This window comes from Pelodiscus sinensis, chromosome 2, assembly GCF_052426305.1.
Source record: "Pelodiscus sinensis isolate ZL-2025 chromosome 2, ASM5242630v1, whole genome shotgun sequence".
NCBI lineage: Eukaryota > Metazoa > Chordata > Testudines > Trionychidae > Pelodiscus > Pelodiscus sinensis.
This window is the reverse complement of record NC_143053.1, coordinates 11,502,316-11,519,685: the sequence shown is the minus strand read 5'-3', so window position 1 is coordinate 11,519,685 and position 17,370 is coordinate 11,502,316. Positions and strand designations below refer to the sequence as shown.

Sequence of the window (17,370 nt, the reverse complement as noted above, 5' to 3'; positions counted from 1 at the left end):
CTCTATCTTAATATCTCGTGCCCTAAGCCACGGTCTTAACCCATTGACCATCCTTCCACTCATAATGGAGCCTCACCTCAACCAGAGCTGTGAAGAAATTATTCTCTCTTGATCATATAATAGGTTAAATTCCCATCCTGTGGCTACATACTCCAAATAAGGATGAATATTACCCTTTTTCGAGGGTTTTGTTTAGTTAGGAATACAAAGAAACTATAAACCACAGTCTAAGCTTTCAACCTAAACAAGACAGCACCTATGATCTTCTCTGCAGAATCCCAGTCATAGAGACACAGCAGCACCTTTGACGCCAGTGGCAGGGAACTTGCATCCCGAGGGCCATATGTAGCCTTTCAGGGTTCTATGTGCAGCCCATTACACATGTGAATTTCCATCCGTGTTGTTTTTTGGTACTAAAGTGACCCACACATAAAGCAAGGGCATATGAAGTGAAGTGTGTACCAAGTGCACACAACATTGACTGTAAAAGCCATGTGCTCCTTCTGCATCTAATCAAAGCACAGCTATCGTTCTATCAGCACACTCTGCAAATTCTAGGTACACAGACACAGTTAGCAAAACTACCCTATCCCAGGAGACCGTCTCGCTTACAACAGTCTTGCTGCCCACTGATATGAAGGAGGGTCACTCGTGTAGCCCACTCACTAGCCTAGGTTGCTGTCTTACTTTCAGGTCAGAGCTAATAAGCTACTTGCATGACTCTGTAGAGTAATTACTCTGCATCCTTCCGGTGAATTGTTCCACTACTTAATATCTTCTTACACAAAACTTACCAAGAGATTTGGACAATTCTAGGAGATCTCATTGTCCTGTCATATGCAGGTGGACAGGTGGATCATAGTGGTTTCTTCTGGCCTCACCCTCTGAGAATCTATATAGCAGGACTTGGAGGATAGCCTAACACACCCCTGTTATTGCCACCCCTGGGCAATAAAACAGCAGCGGTTCACCAGGTTTAGCCCCTGGTGGGCCATTGCCTCTGTATTTACCTGCATCTCTGCAGGTACAGGGGAATCACAGCTCCCATTGGGTGGAACAGTTATCCGTGGCCAATGGGAGCTACAATCACCCATACGTGTGATAGGGCAGGTAAATACGGCAGTGTGGGGGCCCGCCAGACCCATGGACCGGTATTTGCCCACTCCTGGCCCAAGACGTGCATGTTGCTCATTTTCTACCACATTACAAAATAGTTTTAGACTAACTAGTGGCTTGAACAGTGGCTCAACACATTTCAGAATATCACCAGTGACTTAAGTGCCATGATTCTGACACAGTGCACTAAGCTCTTGTCTACTTCTTGCCACTTCTGGTCTACTCGGCTAGACTAGACTTGCTCTATGTTGTAGGCATTCACTAATACACTATTGATTTCAGTGGACCATCGTGCAATAGAGAACCCTCCGCAAAAGGGCTCTGAAAATCTATGCAATGAAAAAACCCTACATTTGGTTTTAAGAGAGAGAAATCCATTTATGTTAGATTAGCACAGAGGTTTCAGCCGTGTAGTCAAGTTCCACTCAGCTATCTGTTACAATGTCATAACAAGAGCAGCGTTTATGCATGGACGTCGGAAAGTGAAGTGACTGATGAAGTTGTGTCAATTTAATGTGTCTGGTGAAGAGTGAAGATGACTTCCTAAGAGGTGGAAGCTAAGTCAATGGAAGAGCAACTCCCACTGATATAGCACGGTTGAGACATTGTGTTAGGTCATTGTAAATTGTGTCACTTACGTGGATTCTTTTTTTACACCCCTAACTGACGTAAGTTACATTGATTTAAGTGGCAATTACAGACCAAGCCTTAGGTACAGATGTATAGCCTGCAAAGAATAATAACCCAACAGGCCAAAGTTGACATGAAGTAATCATCTTTAATGGACTCGTTAAAGAGGAAATTTCCCTTCTACGTACTTTTAATTGCAGGCAAAGTCAAGTCAATTCCCTATATTTTCAAGAAAAAATGCTTATTATTATTAGGACTGTAAATGTAGTGCCTTATATTATATATGCATGTTTATATTAACATTTACTTTACATAAGTAAGGTAATATTAACTTCCTGGAAGTCTCATGGTGGGTCTCAAAATCACACATTTGGTTGGTTCTGATTTTGTTTCTACATGAAGGGTTGTTGAGAGCTAAAAGTCATTCTACTTCTGCAGTGGAAAATACTTGTCCCTTTTGTTCCTCTCCACCTTTTAGTGTTGTCACCTCTCATGATTATATTTCAAGTCTCTCTTTTTTGTTTTTGTTTTGTTTTGTTATATGTCCCAGGTGCTGCAATGAAAATACCAGCTTTTATTTTTTGAAAGAAAATCTTCCTGGCTCTCTGGGTTGTGAAGAAACCTTGAAAAATCTAAATCCAAAAGCCTTAAAAAACAAATTCAAAGAACCATGGATTTAAAAGTCAATCTTATTAATTTTGGGGCTCTGACTCAAGATTTTATAATAATTTGGGCTGCCAGTGCTGCCTGTTTCATAGTGAATAATATTCAATCTCACACTGTTTTAATTTCTCTCTCTCATACACGCACACACACACAAAATCTATACATTACACTTGGACAGATCAGTGACAACAGAATAAAGGGGTGTCCAACTGTTTAGCTTAAACTTCAGCCCCTTTAAATGATGTTCTGCCACAGGCTTTATGAATCAATTACAGAACACTTCCAAAGCTAGCCAAAGAAGAATCTTTTAAAGCTTTAAAGGCTTAAATACCCCTGACTTGATGTTAGCTCTGTTAAGCTGTTAAACTCCTGTCTGGATTGCATTAGCATCACGCAAGTCCCGCTGCTAATTCTGTAACCCCCTGTTCATTTCACCTTCTGTTTATAAGGGGGTTTTGAGACGGATGAAATGCTGCAGCCTCACTTGTGTTTCAGGCATGCACAGATGTGAGGAAGAAAATGCTAGTAGTTCCTTCAGTGAAATGAAGACACAAGAGAAGAAGGAAGCAGTTTTACACTCGTCCTGGATAATATGCTCATTTGCTCAGTTTGTAGTGGAGAACTGTATTCCGTTATATTCTTTTGGATAGCAGGAAGACAAAAGTTAGATTTAAAATGCAGTTCTGCTACTTGCTTTTTGCTGTGCAGCCTCTGTGACAGCATTCTGCTACCAGGGCCTGATTTACAGCCTCCAGGAATTAATGGAAAAACTCCAAATGACTTGAGTGGATTTTGGAGTAGAGCAGGGCTGGGAAAGATGCGGCTCGGGGGCCAGATCCGGCCCGCCTAACAGTTTGATCTAGCCCGTGGACTGCATCTGGCCACTTATTATTTACAACATGCTGCCCGTGCCACTGAATTTCCAGGTGGTGGCTCAGGCAGTAGGATCCTATTGAGATGGCTCATAGCCGCAGTGCTACCTAGGCAGGGTCCAGAGCAGTGAGCCCCTGAAATAGCTGCAGCAACCCAGGCAGCTCCCCCCTCTACCTGCCTTTCCCCAGAGCTGTGACCATGTACCAAAATTCATTAATTGGCCCCCCTGCAAAAATTATTGCCTGCCCCTGGATTAGACCCGTAGTTCTTTACAGTGACCTACTACTGCTTTGTCCAGAAGGAGCCTGTAACCGAGCACGCCTCACTGCCATGGGCACCTCCTGCAGGTCACTCGGGATTAGCTCAATCAGCCCCGGAGCACCCTCTTTCATCTGGTGTGTCGCTCACAGTTACCTGGTATTTTCTCCACCTCTGGAGATTGCCTTACCACAGTGCCCCCACACTCTGGGGTCCTCCACTCCCTGGGAACCCCAATTCCTCTATACCCACCTTGCCTCAGTGACCCACTGCCAGTCAGCATCTAGCCCCTTATCTCAGGAGCAAACTGCCATCTGAAATGGCCACTCATCCTTGGCAAGGAGGTGTGGACCTGCTGCCTTCACCTACCCTGGCTGCCTCTCTGCAGCACTAGTAGCCTCAGGCCTTGCTTCAGGCCCTGGGAGTTTGCTTCACCAGAGCTCCCCAGCTCTACCTGCCTTTCCCCAGCCCCGCTCTATGTCAGGAAGCTTCTAGCTTCCCTGGCAGCTAGGTCCCTCTTGCTCCCCAGCTAGAGCATGAATGAGTCTGAGTCTCCGTCCCCCCAGGAGCCTTTATTAATACTCCCCTCAGCGGGGCTCTAATTAGCTAGTACCTGCCTCAGCTATGGGGCTTTGCTCTCTCAGCCCTCTCCCAGAGTGAGTCTATGCTGAGTCCTTATAGGATGCCTGGCAGAGGAACCCTACTAACCTCCTTGCAATAGAGGTGCCACTGCTTGGCCCTCTTCAGCAAGGTCTATGTCCGCTTCCTCCAGGCAAAGCCTCACAATGTATTTGGTCATATTTTACATCTCATGACCAGCTGCTGAAATGCCAACGCCACTGCAGTGCAATGTAACCGAGTGTTGGACATTACTCCATAGTGCTGGACAGGAAACTAAGAATTCCCATATGCAGTAAACCAGAGGGCCACTTTTCCATGAGTGATTTCATTTTTATCCTGCCATTCCTAGCTCAATTCTTCAGCCTCCCTAGGTTCAGCTGGCCCAGATGGAATTCAGAGAAGCATCTGAATTTTGAACTTCCTGTCGGCCCTCACTATGCATTCCATGTCTTTGAGCACATACTGCACATTCCCCGGGTGAAGCTACCAGGAGAATTGTTTTATTCACCTTTTCACTGACCCTAGAAATGAGGCCCAATTGAATCTGGCTCTGCCGCCCACGTGTACACCATGAGGTTTGGTGCCAGATTCAAACCTCACAAGTGGGGCCCATCTCTTTAACAGGCCAAACCAGAACACAGGTCCCTGAATTCACTTGGGTTTAAACCCAGATTTGTACTTAGATTCTCTCTCACTCCATTTTCCCCAATCTGAACAAATTAATCCAGTGGGCCTCAGGACACGCCCGTACGGATTTCTCACCTGTTTGCTCTACAACTGTGGCAGTCAGTCTATGGGGAATCCTGGTTGGAAGTTTCAACCCTGCTCGTATCTGGTAGTACCTGGAAAGACATTAAAAAGGAATATTGTTATACATACGACCACTGAAATCAACATGAAAAAAGAGTTAGACCACACAATAGATATTTACACTGATTCAGAGAGCAAATATGTACCTATGGTGTTATGGAGAACCGGTAGAGTGGACTGTTACATATTTTGTGGCTCTGATTCTCCTCTCATTCACATAAGATTTATACAAGTTTAATTCCTTTCACCTCAAGCGAATTACTCCTGATTTAAGCCAATGTGAGAATCGTAGAATCCTAGGGCTGGAAGAGACTTCCGGAGGTCATTGAGTCCAACCCCCAGCCCAAAACAGGACCAACCCCAACTAAATCATCCCAGCCTGGGCTTTGTCAATCTGAGACTTAAAAACCTCTAGGGATGGAGATTCCATCCCCTCCCTAGGGAACCCATCCCAGTGCTTCACTACCCTCCTAGTGAAATAGTTTTTCCTAATCTCCAACATAAACCTCCCCGTCTGTAACTTGAGACCATTGCTCCTTGTTCTGCCCGCTGTCTATCGAGAACAGCCTCTCTCCATCCTCTCTGAAGCCTCCCCTCAGGAAGTAGAAGGCTGCTATCAAATCCCCCCTCACTCTTCTCTTCTTCAGACTAAATAAACTCAAATCACTCAGTCTCTCCTCATAGGTCATGTGCTCCAGCCCCCTAATCATTTTGGTTGCTCTCGCTGGACTCTCTCCAATGAGTTCACATCCTTTCTATAGTGGAGGGCCCAGAACAGGACGCAATACTACAGATGTAGCCTCAAAAATGCTGAATAAAGGGGAATAATAACTTCTCTAGATCTTCTGGAAATATTCCTCTTAATGCAAGCTAATATGCCATTAGGCTTCTTGGCTACAAGGGCGCACTGTTGACTCATATCCAGCTTCTCATCCACTGTAATCCCCGGTTTTTTTCTGCTGAATTGCTACTTAGCCAGTCAGTCCCCAGCCTGTAACAATGCTTGGGATTCTTCCGTTCGAAGTGCAGAACTCTGCACTTGTCCTTGGTGAAGCTCTTCAGATTTCTTTTGGCCCAATCCTCCAATTTATCTAGGTCACTCATAGACTCATAGACTTTAAGGACAGAAGGGACCATTATGATCATCTAGTCTGACCCCCCCGCACAGTGCAGGCCACAGAATCTCACCCACCCCTCTTAGAATAATCCTCTCACCACTCTGGACTCTGTCCCTACACTCCAACATATCTATCTCTCCCCTTAACTTAATGTCATCCACAAACTTGCTGAGGGTGCAATCCATCCCTTCATCCAGGTCATTAATAAAGTTGTTGAACAAAACTGGCCCTAGAATCGATCCTTGCGGCACAGCTCTTGAAACCGGCTGCCAGCCTGACATCAAGCCATTCTGATCACTACCCATTGAGCCCACCAATCTAGACATCTTTCCACTTTTCTAAAATGACAGCAGCTTGCTTGAAGTATTAGCCAAAATTGAAACTACCTTTCTAAATTAAAATACTAATCTTATACTAGGCACAGGTTGCCATAAATAAATAAGTCTCTTTAGTATGCAGACGTTAACTGATAACATGAATCCCTATCTTGCTAGACTAATTCCCAATGTGACAGAGACTCACATCCATAATCCTGACTTCATGTGCCTCTTTCATACGCAAAGTAAAATCCTATAATTTCTGGCTGCCTATTTTATTCCTTTATGTCTAAAGATCCTGACTGTTCAGAAAATACTGGAAGGGAGGAGCAACAATTCAGCTAGAAAACAGAAAATATTCAGACTGCACACAATTTTGCTTTAGGGTAGCATTTGAGCTGTCTTTAAACAAACTGAGTCATTGTTTCCATAGCTATGCTTGCTGTGTCATTAGTTACATATATTATCCTGCATGTCTAAACTTCACCACACTCCATTTGCTAAAGCTTTCTCCTTAGACATCTGTATCTTTTTGCTTTCGCCCTTTTCCAAGGAATATGTTGATCTCACTAATATTGTTTCACCAGTTTACTAGTTGCATTATTCTATGAGAATTCTCTTTTCTCTTTTCAAAAGTCCATTTCTTTTTTCAAAAAGACCTAAAACTGATTGGCATAATAAAAAGATCATCCTGGTCTTTAAAGCTGAAACTACTTCTCCATTATAAAGCTCAATTCTCCTTGCTCTCTGTGTAACCATTTATTCCCATACATTTGAGAATGCAGTAGGAGTACAATACGACTGAATTAGAATGGCAGGAGACTTTTACTTTGCCCAGTTTCCTCATAACAATACCAGGGCACACTCCAGACCAGGATGGGAGGAGTGGAAGGGTGTCACCTTTGTCTTTCAGCCTTGCATGCCTTATGACTTGCTGGACTAGCTCCCAGGTGAGCTGCTCACACATAGTCTTCCTGCATAAAAGTCGCACTCTGGTTACGTGTGAAAATGCAGGTTGCCAGTTACCATCCCCCACCCTAGCTTTCACTGGCCTTCATTATAGTGGAGTGTGAATCCAACAGACCCTCAGCCCAAGATTTTTCCCCCAGAATCACATTCCCTGGTACTGCCCAGTCCTCTCCTGTCCAGTACAAATACACGGTAAATTATTCTTTTTAAGGCAGGGCTACTCAACACACGGCCCATGAGCCACATGGGTGAGCACTGAAAGATGCAAGCAGATGGGCTGGCTGGAACAGACGGGTACAGGATGTCGGCATTTCTAGCCCCCAGGAAGGAGGTCCCAAGAGCGCTGGGTCACTGTGGGAAGTGCTGGCTGCTAAGCCTTGTGGGCAGAGCCTGAGAGGTGCTGACTAGCTCACACTGGCCACGTCTGGGTCCAGCACCACATCTTAAGGCTTAATCTTTGTATTTGTGCCCGTCAGTGTGAAAGAAGCTATTTGCATATAGTTGCATATATGTTTGCATGTATATGCAACCACACGTACGTTGCAGCCCTTGGCATGTGCTGTGGGCATTACAGTAAAACTCCAATAGTCCGGCACTCCTGATAGTCCGGCATCAAAATGGCAAGAGCCTAGTGAGTGAGCTTCGGCAACAAATGAGTCACAGGGTAACAGTGGCAGCAGCTGAACTGAGCAAAAAGGGTAAAAAAGGCTTAAAAAAACTAAAACATTACAGTATACTGTATACAGTATGTACAATAAAAAGGGTTAAGAACACTTTATATGTAGTATAAAATGTATACAGTATATATATAACCAGTTTATAGTACCTCCTGATAGTCCAGCATATTTGATAATCTGGCACCACCTAAATCCCATAGGTTCTGGATTATCGGAAGTCTACTGTACTGTGGCCCCCGGGGCTTTCAAAGTTGAGTAGCCCTGCCTTAATGGAAAATATTCCAGTTTATCACCTTGAATAGAGTTACCCAAGCACTTCAATTTACACACACTGAATTAGATAAAACAATGAAACAACTGTATTAACTACAAAGAGTTTCTGTGAGTACAGGTAATGAGGCGTACAAGTCAGGAATGGTTACAAGAAAATAAAGATAAGCACTTATCAGGATCTACTTAAGCAACTTAGTTGCAAAGCAAACTTCCTCACCACATGCTCCAGCAGATTACTGAGCAAATTTTCAGCTGAGAACCTCTCTCCCAGCTGTTTCCTTTTGTTTTCTCAGATGTGAACAGTGAGATGGACAGAAAGAGAGACAAGCATCCCTGGGGGATATTTAGCTTCAGAACCCCTCTTGAAAAACATTTCCAGCTAGGACCCAGGAGACAGAGTCTATGTGGAAGGATGTTTCCTGCTGTTTTTTTCCCCACCTGTTTGAACTTTCTTTGTTTACCCCTTTTTGATTGATGACTCCATTTATTGCTTAAATGCAAATTAAGGTAAGCATGTATTAGCTTATTTAGGGCAGAACTGTTTGCCAACTTCTGGTCGCACAGAGCTGTGGGGTTTGGAACATGTGTCAATAACATCCTACAGGGAAATAGGATAACTGCACACAACATATTGGCACACATATTTTATCAGGATAACACTGACCAGCAAACTATGTGTTGTCAAATGACTCTCCAGAAGGCATACCTTGTATAAAGGCCATTACAATAGTGTGCAGCATGTGCATACAGGCATGTATTCCATCACAGTTTTTTATCCTCCTAATACATATGTAAATAAACCAATTTAGCTGATGTTTCACAGATGTAATGGAGATTACAAACTCTTCAGGGCTGGACCTGCCATTTATAGTGTGTTTGTATAATGCCTCGTACAGCCGGCCTTCAGTCCTGAGTGGGGCCTCCAACTGGACCACGGCAATACCAATACTAAATGGAGCATATTTATCTAAAGACAGAATGTTTAAAAAATGGTTGGGACCAACTGGACAATGCTTTCAGGAGTGAGGAAAGGTCAAAAAATCACAGAGGAGGTTTTATTTACCAAAGTGATTTGTTGCTTTATGGGAGGACCAGTATTTTCAGCATGCTCTGGAGAGCTTAGTGAGTTGTCACATGGGGTTTTACTTGCCTCACTGGGCTCTTCAGAACTCCCATTTTGATACACTTTTAGAAGTGTGAGCCCAATCTTCCCACGCTGTGCAAAACTGTCACAGAGCCCTTAAGAATGCAGCTGGGGAATCTCCTGAACTTCTGTCTCTTCCACCACCCGATTAGCAGCCTGGAGCTGAGAGATGCCCCACAGAGCAAGAGAAGCAGCTTTAAAAGATTCCTGTCTTCCCTCTCATAGGCTGACTGAAAGCTCAGAGAAGGAGATGGGAGATAGCTTTGTGTGAAAAGAGGTTCTGGTACAAAAGGGACTGAACTTTTCAGCACATCTTTCAGCAAAGACCAGAACTGCTGCTATAAGAAGAACTTGAAGGCTGATGAGGTTTGCATGGCCTCTGGATGAACGTTCTGTACAGCCGGATTCTGTACTAAGCAATGCTCTTCTAAATGCTCCATGTTTTTCTACGAGCATCATCTGCAACAGCAGTCTCTCACTAAAAACAACACTGTTGAATGTGTTAAGCAGGTAGGTAGTCAGAACAGATAATAAGCAATTTCGCCAACTAAATATTTGTTTCATAGCAAGTGCATTTTTCTATATTTGTCACTACCAGGCTTAAAGGATCTGACATTTAAACAGGGCAGCAACAGCAAAGGATGGAGCTGGCTTTTATTTCTCCATACAAAAGAATTTATCAGACAGCAGGACACCATGTGAAACAGAGTTGTGATCACACTGTCATCACCCTGACGCTATGCTACTATACAGCTTTGACAGCAAGCTTTGCCTTTTGCAAGTGACAGATTACCCAAGTGTACTCATGTGTATTCTCTCACAGTGCTGGAGAATAGCGAGCTGCAAGAGGCACACGAGAATGCCTCAGACAAAGCAACTGCATAATGAGGGCTTATGAATAATCGGAATTGTAAATGAGAAGTGGCATGGCCACAGGTCAGCCTAAAAGGAGTTTGGCGCGGGGGTCCATGTAGCTCTGTCACTAGAGGTGATTTGCTGCGCACGAATGTTCGTTGATCAGCTGTGACAAGAACAGAAGGCAGTAGGTCTTGCGGTTGTAAAGCAACAAATAAATCCGTGCTCTCTCTATGAGCCTGATGAAAAACCCAAAGTCTATAGGATTCTTTTGGTTTATTTTATGCATACAGCACATACATAGTGCTGACAAAAATAGAAAGACGGTTTGTAAAAGTCCTTTATTTCAAGTAAAGAGCTGTACATTTGCACATAGGTATGCACTGCCGTTCTATAAGAGTTCAGTCTAATATCTTATAATTGATTTATTAAAATGAATGGAAAGTGCAGGGCTGGCAACGCTGGAGATCTAAGACCCCTATTTCTCCACAGTGAAATTCACACCTTTTAGAGGTCAGCTTAAGGGCTATGGACTTACTAGGTTCCATATAAGCCCTTAAAGCAAGACAGAACTAATGCTTAAGTGGAACATGGGCCTTGGTTGGCTCCTTCACAGATGACTGAATTTTACCTCAGCAACCAAGCAGAGCTGAGGCAATGTCAGCAGAAGCTTCCCCTGTTTCAGCCAACCCGGATAACATGTGCCCCAGTTTCACTCCCCATACCCCAGTTTGGGTGCAACTATATACAGAAAAAATACCATCTTCAATACCATACATTTCGGTGCCCGGTTTGAAGATCCAAACATGTAGTTAGACAACATAAGAACATAAGAACGGCCATACTGCGTCAGAGCAAAGGTCCATCCAGCGCTGTACTCTGTCTGCCAACAGGGGCCAATGCCAGGTGTCCCAGAGGGAGTGAATCGAACAGATAATGAACAAGTGATCTCTCTCCTTCCATCCATCTCCACCCTCTGACAAACAGAGGTTAGGGTCTCCATTCCTTACCCATACTGGCTAATAGCCATTTATGGACTTAACCTCCATGAATTTATCTAGTTCTCTTTTAAACCCTGTTATAGTACTAGCGTTCACAGCCTCCTCAGGCAAGGAGTTCCACAGGTTGACTGTGCGCTGTGTGAAGAAGAACTTCCTTTTATTTGTTTTAAACCTGCTTCCCATTAATTTCATTTGGTGGCCCCTAGTTCTTATATTATGGGAACAAGTAAATATTTTTTTCTTATTCACCTTCTCCACACCCACTCATATCCCCACTTAATCTCCTCTTTTCCAAGCTGAAAAGTCCCAGTCTCTTTAATATCTCCTCATATGGGACCTGTTCCAAACCCCTAATCATTTTTGTAGCCCTTCTCTGAACCTTTTCTAATGCCAGTATATCCTTTTTCAGATGAGGAGACCACATCTGTACACAGTATTCAAGATGTGGGCGTACCATGGATTTATATAAGGGCAATAAGATATTCTCCAGGGGTATGTCTACACTTGCCCCCTAATTCAAACTAGGGAGGCAAAGGAAGGTGACCAAAGTTGCTAATGAAGCACAGGATTTAAATATCCCATGCTTAATTAGCATAGTCGCGGCCGGTCACCATTTTGGAAATTGACTAGCTTGATTTAACTCGCTGCATATATACGGGTACTCCGAGAAAAACCCCTTAAATCGATTTTACTGGTACTCCTCATTGTACCAGTATGTATAAGTACCAGTTAATTCAAGTTAAGGGGTTTTTCTTGGAGTACTGTGTCTATACGCGGCAAGTTAAATTGGGCTAATCAATTTCCAAAATGGCGACTGGCCGCGATTATGCTAATCAAGTGCAGGATATTTAAATCCAATGGTTCATTAGCAACTTCAGTTGCCTTCATTTTCCTCACTAGTTTGAACTAGGGAGCAAGTGTAGACGTACCCCGGCTTATTCTCTATTCCTTTTTTAATGATTTCTAACATTCTGTTTGCTTTTTTGACTGCTGCTGCACACTGCGTGGATATCTTCAGAGAACTATCCATGATGACTCCATCATATTATATCTATAGTTGGGGTTATTTTTTCAAATGTGCATTACTTTACATTTATCCACATTAAATTTAATTTGCCATTTTGTTGCCCAGTCACTTAGTTTGGTGATAGCTTTTTGAAGTTCTTCACAATCTGCTTTGGTCTTAACTACCTTGAGAAGTTAGTATCAAATGCAAACTTTGCCACCTCACTGTTTACCCTTTTCTCCAGATCATTTATGAATAAGTTGAATAGGATTGGTCTGATCATTGGGGAATACCATTAGTTACCCCTCTCCATTCTGAAAATTTACCACTTATTCCGACTCTTTGGGTGTGTCTAAACTACAGAGTTTTGTTGTCAAAAGTGGACTTTTGTCGACAAAGCTATAACTGCATCTACACTACCACTGAGTTCTGTCGACATAGCATCGACGGAACTCAGCAGTTTTGTCGACAGTGGTAAACCTCATTCTATGAGGAATAATGCCCTTTGTTGACAGAGTTTTGTCGATAGAGACGTTATTGCATCTACACTGTCCTTTGTGTCGACACTTTCATGTCAACAAAGTGGCTTGCTTTGTCGACAGAACTGGATGTAGTCTAGACGCTCTTTGTCGACAGAGGCTTTGTGGACAGTATCTCTCAACAAAGCCTGTAGTCTGGACATACCCTTTGTTTCCTGTCTTTTAACCAGTTCTCAGTCCATGAAAGGATCTTCCCTCTTATCCCATGACAACTTAATTTACATAAGAGCCTTTGGTGAGGGAACTTGTCAAACGCTTTCTGGAAATCTAAGTACACTATATCTACTGGAAGACCCTTGTCCGCAAGTTTGTTGACCCCTTCAAAGAACTCTAATAGACTAGTAAGACATGATTTCCCTTTACCGAAACCATGTTGACTTTTGCCCAACAAGTTATGGTCTTCTATGTGTCTGACAATTTTAGTCTTTACTATTGTTTCAACTGGTACTGATGTTAGACTTACCGGTCTGCAATTGCCGGGATCGCCTCTTGAGCCCTTCTTAAATATAGGTGTTACATTAGCTATCTTATAGTCATTGGGTACAGAAATCGATTTAAAGGATAGATTACAAACCATAGTTAATAGTTCCACAATTTCACACTTGAGTTCTTTCAGAACTCTTGAGTGAATGCCATTTGGTCCCGGTGATTTGTTACTGTTAAGTTTATCAATTAATTCCAAAACCACCTCTAATGACACTTCAATCTGTTACAAGTCCTCAGATTTGTCACCTACAAAGGATGGGTCAGATTTGGGAATCTCCCTAACATCCTCAGCCATGAAGACTGAAGCAAAGAATTCATTTAGTTTCTCCACAATGACTTTTTCATCTTTAAGTACTCCTTTTTTATCTCGATCGTCCAGGGGCTCCACTGGTTGTTTAGCAGGCTTCATGCTTCTGATGTACTTAAAAAATATTTTGTTATTACCTTTTGAGGTTTTGGATAGCTGTTCTTCAAACTCCTTTATGGCTTTTCTTATTACATTTTTACATTTAATTTGGCAGTGTTTATGCTCCTTTCTATTTACTTCACTACAATTTTACTACCACTTTTTAAAAGATGTCTTTTTATCTCTCACTGCTTCTTTTACATGGTTGTTAAGCCACAGTGGCTCTTTAGTTCTACTATGTTTTTTAATTTGGGGTATACTTTTAAGTTGGGCCTCTATTATGGTGTCTTTGAAAAGTATCCATGTGGCTTGCAGGGATTTTACTTTAGTCACTGTACCTTTAATTTCTGTTTAACTAACCTCCTCATTTTTGCATAGTTCCCCTTTTTGAAATTAAATGTCACAGCGTTGGGCTGCTGAGGTGTTCTTCCCACCACAGGAATGTTACCAGTAGCAACCCAGTAGTCATTTCATGGACCCACCATTTTAGGTCACCATTACATTTCTCTCTTTCTGAAGATGTCAGCCCCTGGGAGCATGTCTATACAGCAGGGCTAAAGTCAAACTAAGCTACACAACTTGAGATACGTCAACTGCATAGCTGAAGTAAAAATAGCATATTTCAGCTTTTGGTACTGTCTACACAGCAGGAAGTCGAAGGCAGAATGTTCTTCCTTCAACTTCCCTTACTCCTCATGAAATGAGGGTTACAGGAGTCTGAGTAAGAAGTCCTCCAGCTCAGCATTATTTCGAAATAATGGCTTGCAGTGTAGACATGCTCTTTGTTATTTTGGAATAATGTCAGTTGTTCCATCCCTGATCCTCCCAGAGCTGGAATGCTATGATTTAGATTTTCATGATATTCAAGCCCTAGGAAGGAGAAGAAGGGGAAGGGACATAGCACAAATCAGTGGATTTGGGGTACTCTGAATGTGCTGAGAGGGAGGGGAAGGATTAGGAAATGCAGGGCTCCAGTGTCCCAGTGTGTGAGAGGCACATGGCGGGGGGGGGGGGGGGAGGCAGACAGGGAGCCCATGGGCCACAGGTAGAACCCCAGTGAGCTGTGGGCTGGTGTGGCGCACTGAGATGAAGAAGGCCCACTCATATGACCCACTCTCAATTCATGGATGCCCATCATTGATCCTAGACTCCCATATCACAGCCGATTGTCTTAACCACCAGACACAGTTTTTCTCCCCGTCTTTTACATTTTCACCCAAATTTCCATCCCGTACCCAAGAAAATGTCCTGATCAAAGTCTTGTGGAAAATGGCACATTTTGATAAAGTTTTGTTTTCACCCTATCAGGATTCTTCTATCAGAAAAACACACCATTGAAAAATCCCTGAGTGGTGCTAGCTGAGGAAGTTCTAAGGCCTGTCTGATTTAAGCAGTCAGACTTTGTGATCTCAAATCTCTTCTTGTTTTGAGATATATGAATCTAGTTAAAGAGTTTTAAGTAGCTGATGTCTATTATTCATGGCTTTGTGGCATCTTCTTTCCCTTTTCTGTTTCATTCCACCTTAGGTAGCAAGAATAAATATTCTTATACTGTTTTTAAAAATTATTTCTGTCTCTCCCACTCATATATAGCACTGCTAAATTGGTCCCATACATTATGGGAGGATTCCTCTTTATTTTGAAACATTAGCAAATGAATAACACCATGAAAGCTCATGATATGTTTGTTAGTCTGTAAAGTGTCACAGGCTTGTTTATCATTTTCTGTTTCAAAAATTCTGTTGGGGCAACAACAGTAGTGAAACATCAAGATGTGCTATTAGATTCTGCTCCTTCTGTAGCCAGATGGACACTATGGTGACGAACGCTGTAAAATACCATAGATCAGATTAAGCAATCATTATGTCCTGATTTTCATGGCAGCAACCTATTGCTTTGGACCTCCTGACAAACAGCAAAGTTCAAAATGTAGTCCTGTGTGAGCCTGTCAATTTTAATAAACAAGCATTGGAATCATGCATACTACAAACAAACCGACGGTACACTAACACTGTAATTCAATTTTGAGTTTCCGTAGCTCTTTATGCAATTGATGGAGCTGCCTGCCAACAACTCATGTCAGCAGAACCCTCTCAATTGAATGACTGTCTTGTGCTGAACCAAGGGCATGCATTGTTCTGTAAGACAGGAAAGTCTGAACTTGCAGGCGAAGGAAAAGCGGGAAAAATACTCCATGAAAAGAGCACTCAGAGGGCCTTCAAATGACTCCAGAGAACAATCTCCCCCAAACTCACACCTTGTGGGTCATCAAAGAGAAGAATCTTCAGCATCAGAAAGCAGATTTCTATCACTTGAGTTAAAGAACAAACTTCATTAGCTGGCAACAGTAGTAAGCTATTATATTTAATGTGAACCATCACCTAGGGTGTGTCTAGACTACAGGGTGTGTCTAGACTACAGGGTTTTGTCGACAAAAGTGGACTTTTGTCGACAAAACTATACCTGCGTCCACACTACCGCTGAGTTCTGTCGACATAACGTCGACAGAACTCAGAAGTTTTGTCGACGCTGGTAAACCTCATTTTACGAGGCATAACGCCTTCTGTCGACAGAAACTCTGTCGACAGAAGGTGTTATTGCATGTAAACTGTCCTTTGCGTCCACACTACCATGTCGACAAAGCAGCTTGCTTTGTCAACAGAACTCAATGTAGTCTAGACGCTCTTTGTCGACAGAAGTTTTGTCGACAGTATCTGTCGACAAAACTTCTGTCGACAGAAGCCTGTAGTCTAGACGTACCCCTAGAGAGGAACTATGACACATATCACAAGTGCATTGCATTCAGATAGTTTCCAGCTATGTTTTTTGTGGATGTATACATATTTAAAGCCAGAAAGGACCACTGTGATCAACTAGTCTGACCTCCTGCCTAACTCTCGCCTTAGTGTGTCCCTCCGGGTATGTCTACACTACAGCGCTAATTCGAACTAACTTAGTTCGAATTAGTTAATTCGAACTAAGCTCATTTGAACTAATGCATCTAGAACTAAAAACTAGTTCGTATTAGCGTTTTGCTAATTCGAACTAGCGCGTCCACATTAAGTGGACCCTGAAGCGGGGTTAAGGATGGTCGGAAGCAGTGCCGGCAGGGCATCAGAGGAGGACTTAGAGCGTGGAGATGCTGTCTCAGGCTAGCCGAGGGCTGTGCTTAAAGGGTCCCGACCCCCACCCCGGACAGACAGTTCTCAGGGGTGCCCCGCTTGCAAAGCAGTCCTGGCTTGGAGTGCCCAGAGTACCCACACTGGGCACATCACAGCACTCGGCCAACAGCCCGGCTGCACTTGCCGCAGGCTGCCATCTGGGGAGAGGGGGCAATTGGGGGGCTGCAGGAGAGCTTCCACCCCCAGAAGCCCACAGAGCCAGCCCAGTCCTCCCCATCGGGGGCTCGTACCCCATTCCTCCCTCACCAACTTCCACTTGCCCTTCCCTAGCCCCTCTTCTTGATGTACAAAATAAAGATAACGTGTCTTCCAAAATGGAATCTGTCTTTATTGAACAAAACTGGGGGAGACTGGGAAAAGGAGGTGGGAGAGGGGAAGAGAGAGGCTGGGAGAGGGAAGGGCAACTAAAATGATCAGGGGTTG

At 43.3% G+C, this 17,370-nt stretch overlaps 1 protein-coding gene across 8 annotated transcripts in view; it reads right to left on the bottom strand.

Annotated features, from left to right (window-relative positions):
* FAM135B (family with sequence similarity 135 member B) overlaps positions 1-17,370 on the bottom strand; it is a 384,315-nt gene that overhangs the window by 173,830 nt on the left and 193,115 nt on the right. For all 8 annotated transcript variants that reach the window (XM_075920075.2, XM_075920080.2, XM_075920079.2 and 5 more), the window contains one exon: positions 4,927-5,006. In XM_075920075.2, the coding sequence (XP_075776190.1) occupies positions 4,927-5,006 (80 nt within the window). The remainder of the gene's footprint in view (positions 1-4,926; positions 5,007-17,370) is intronic.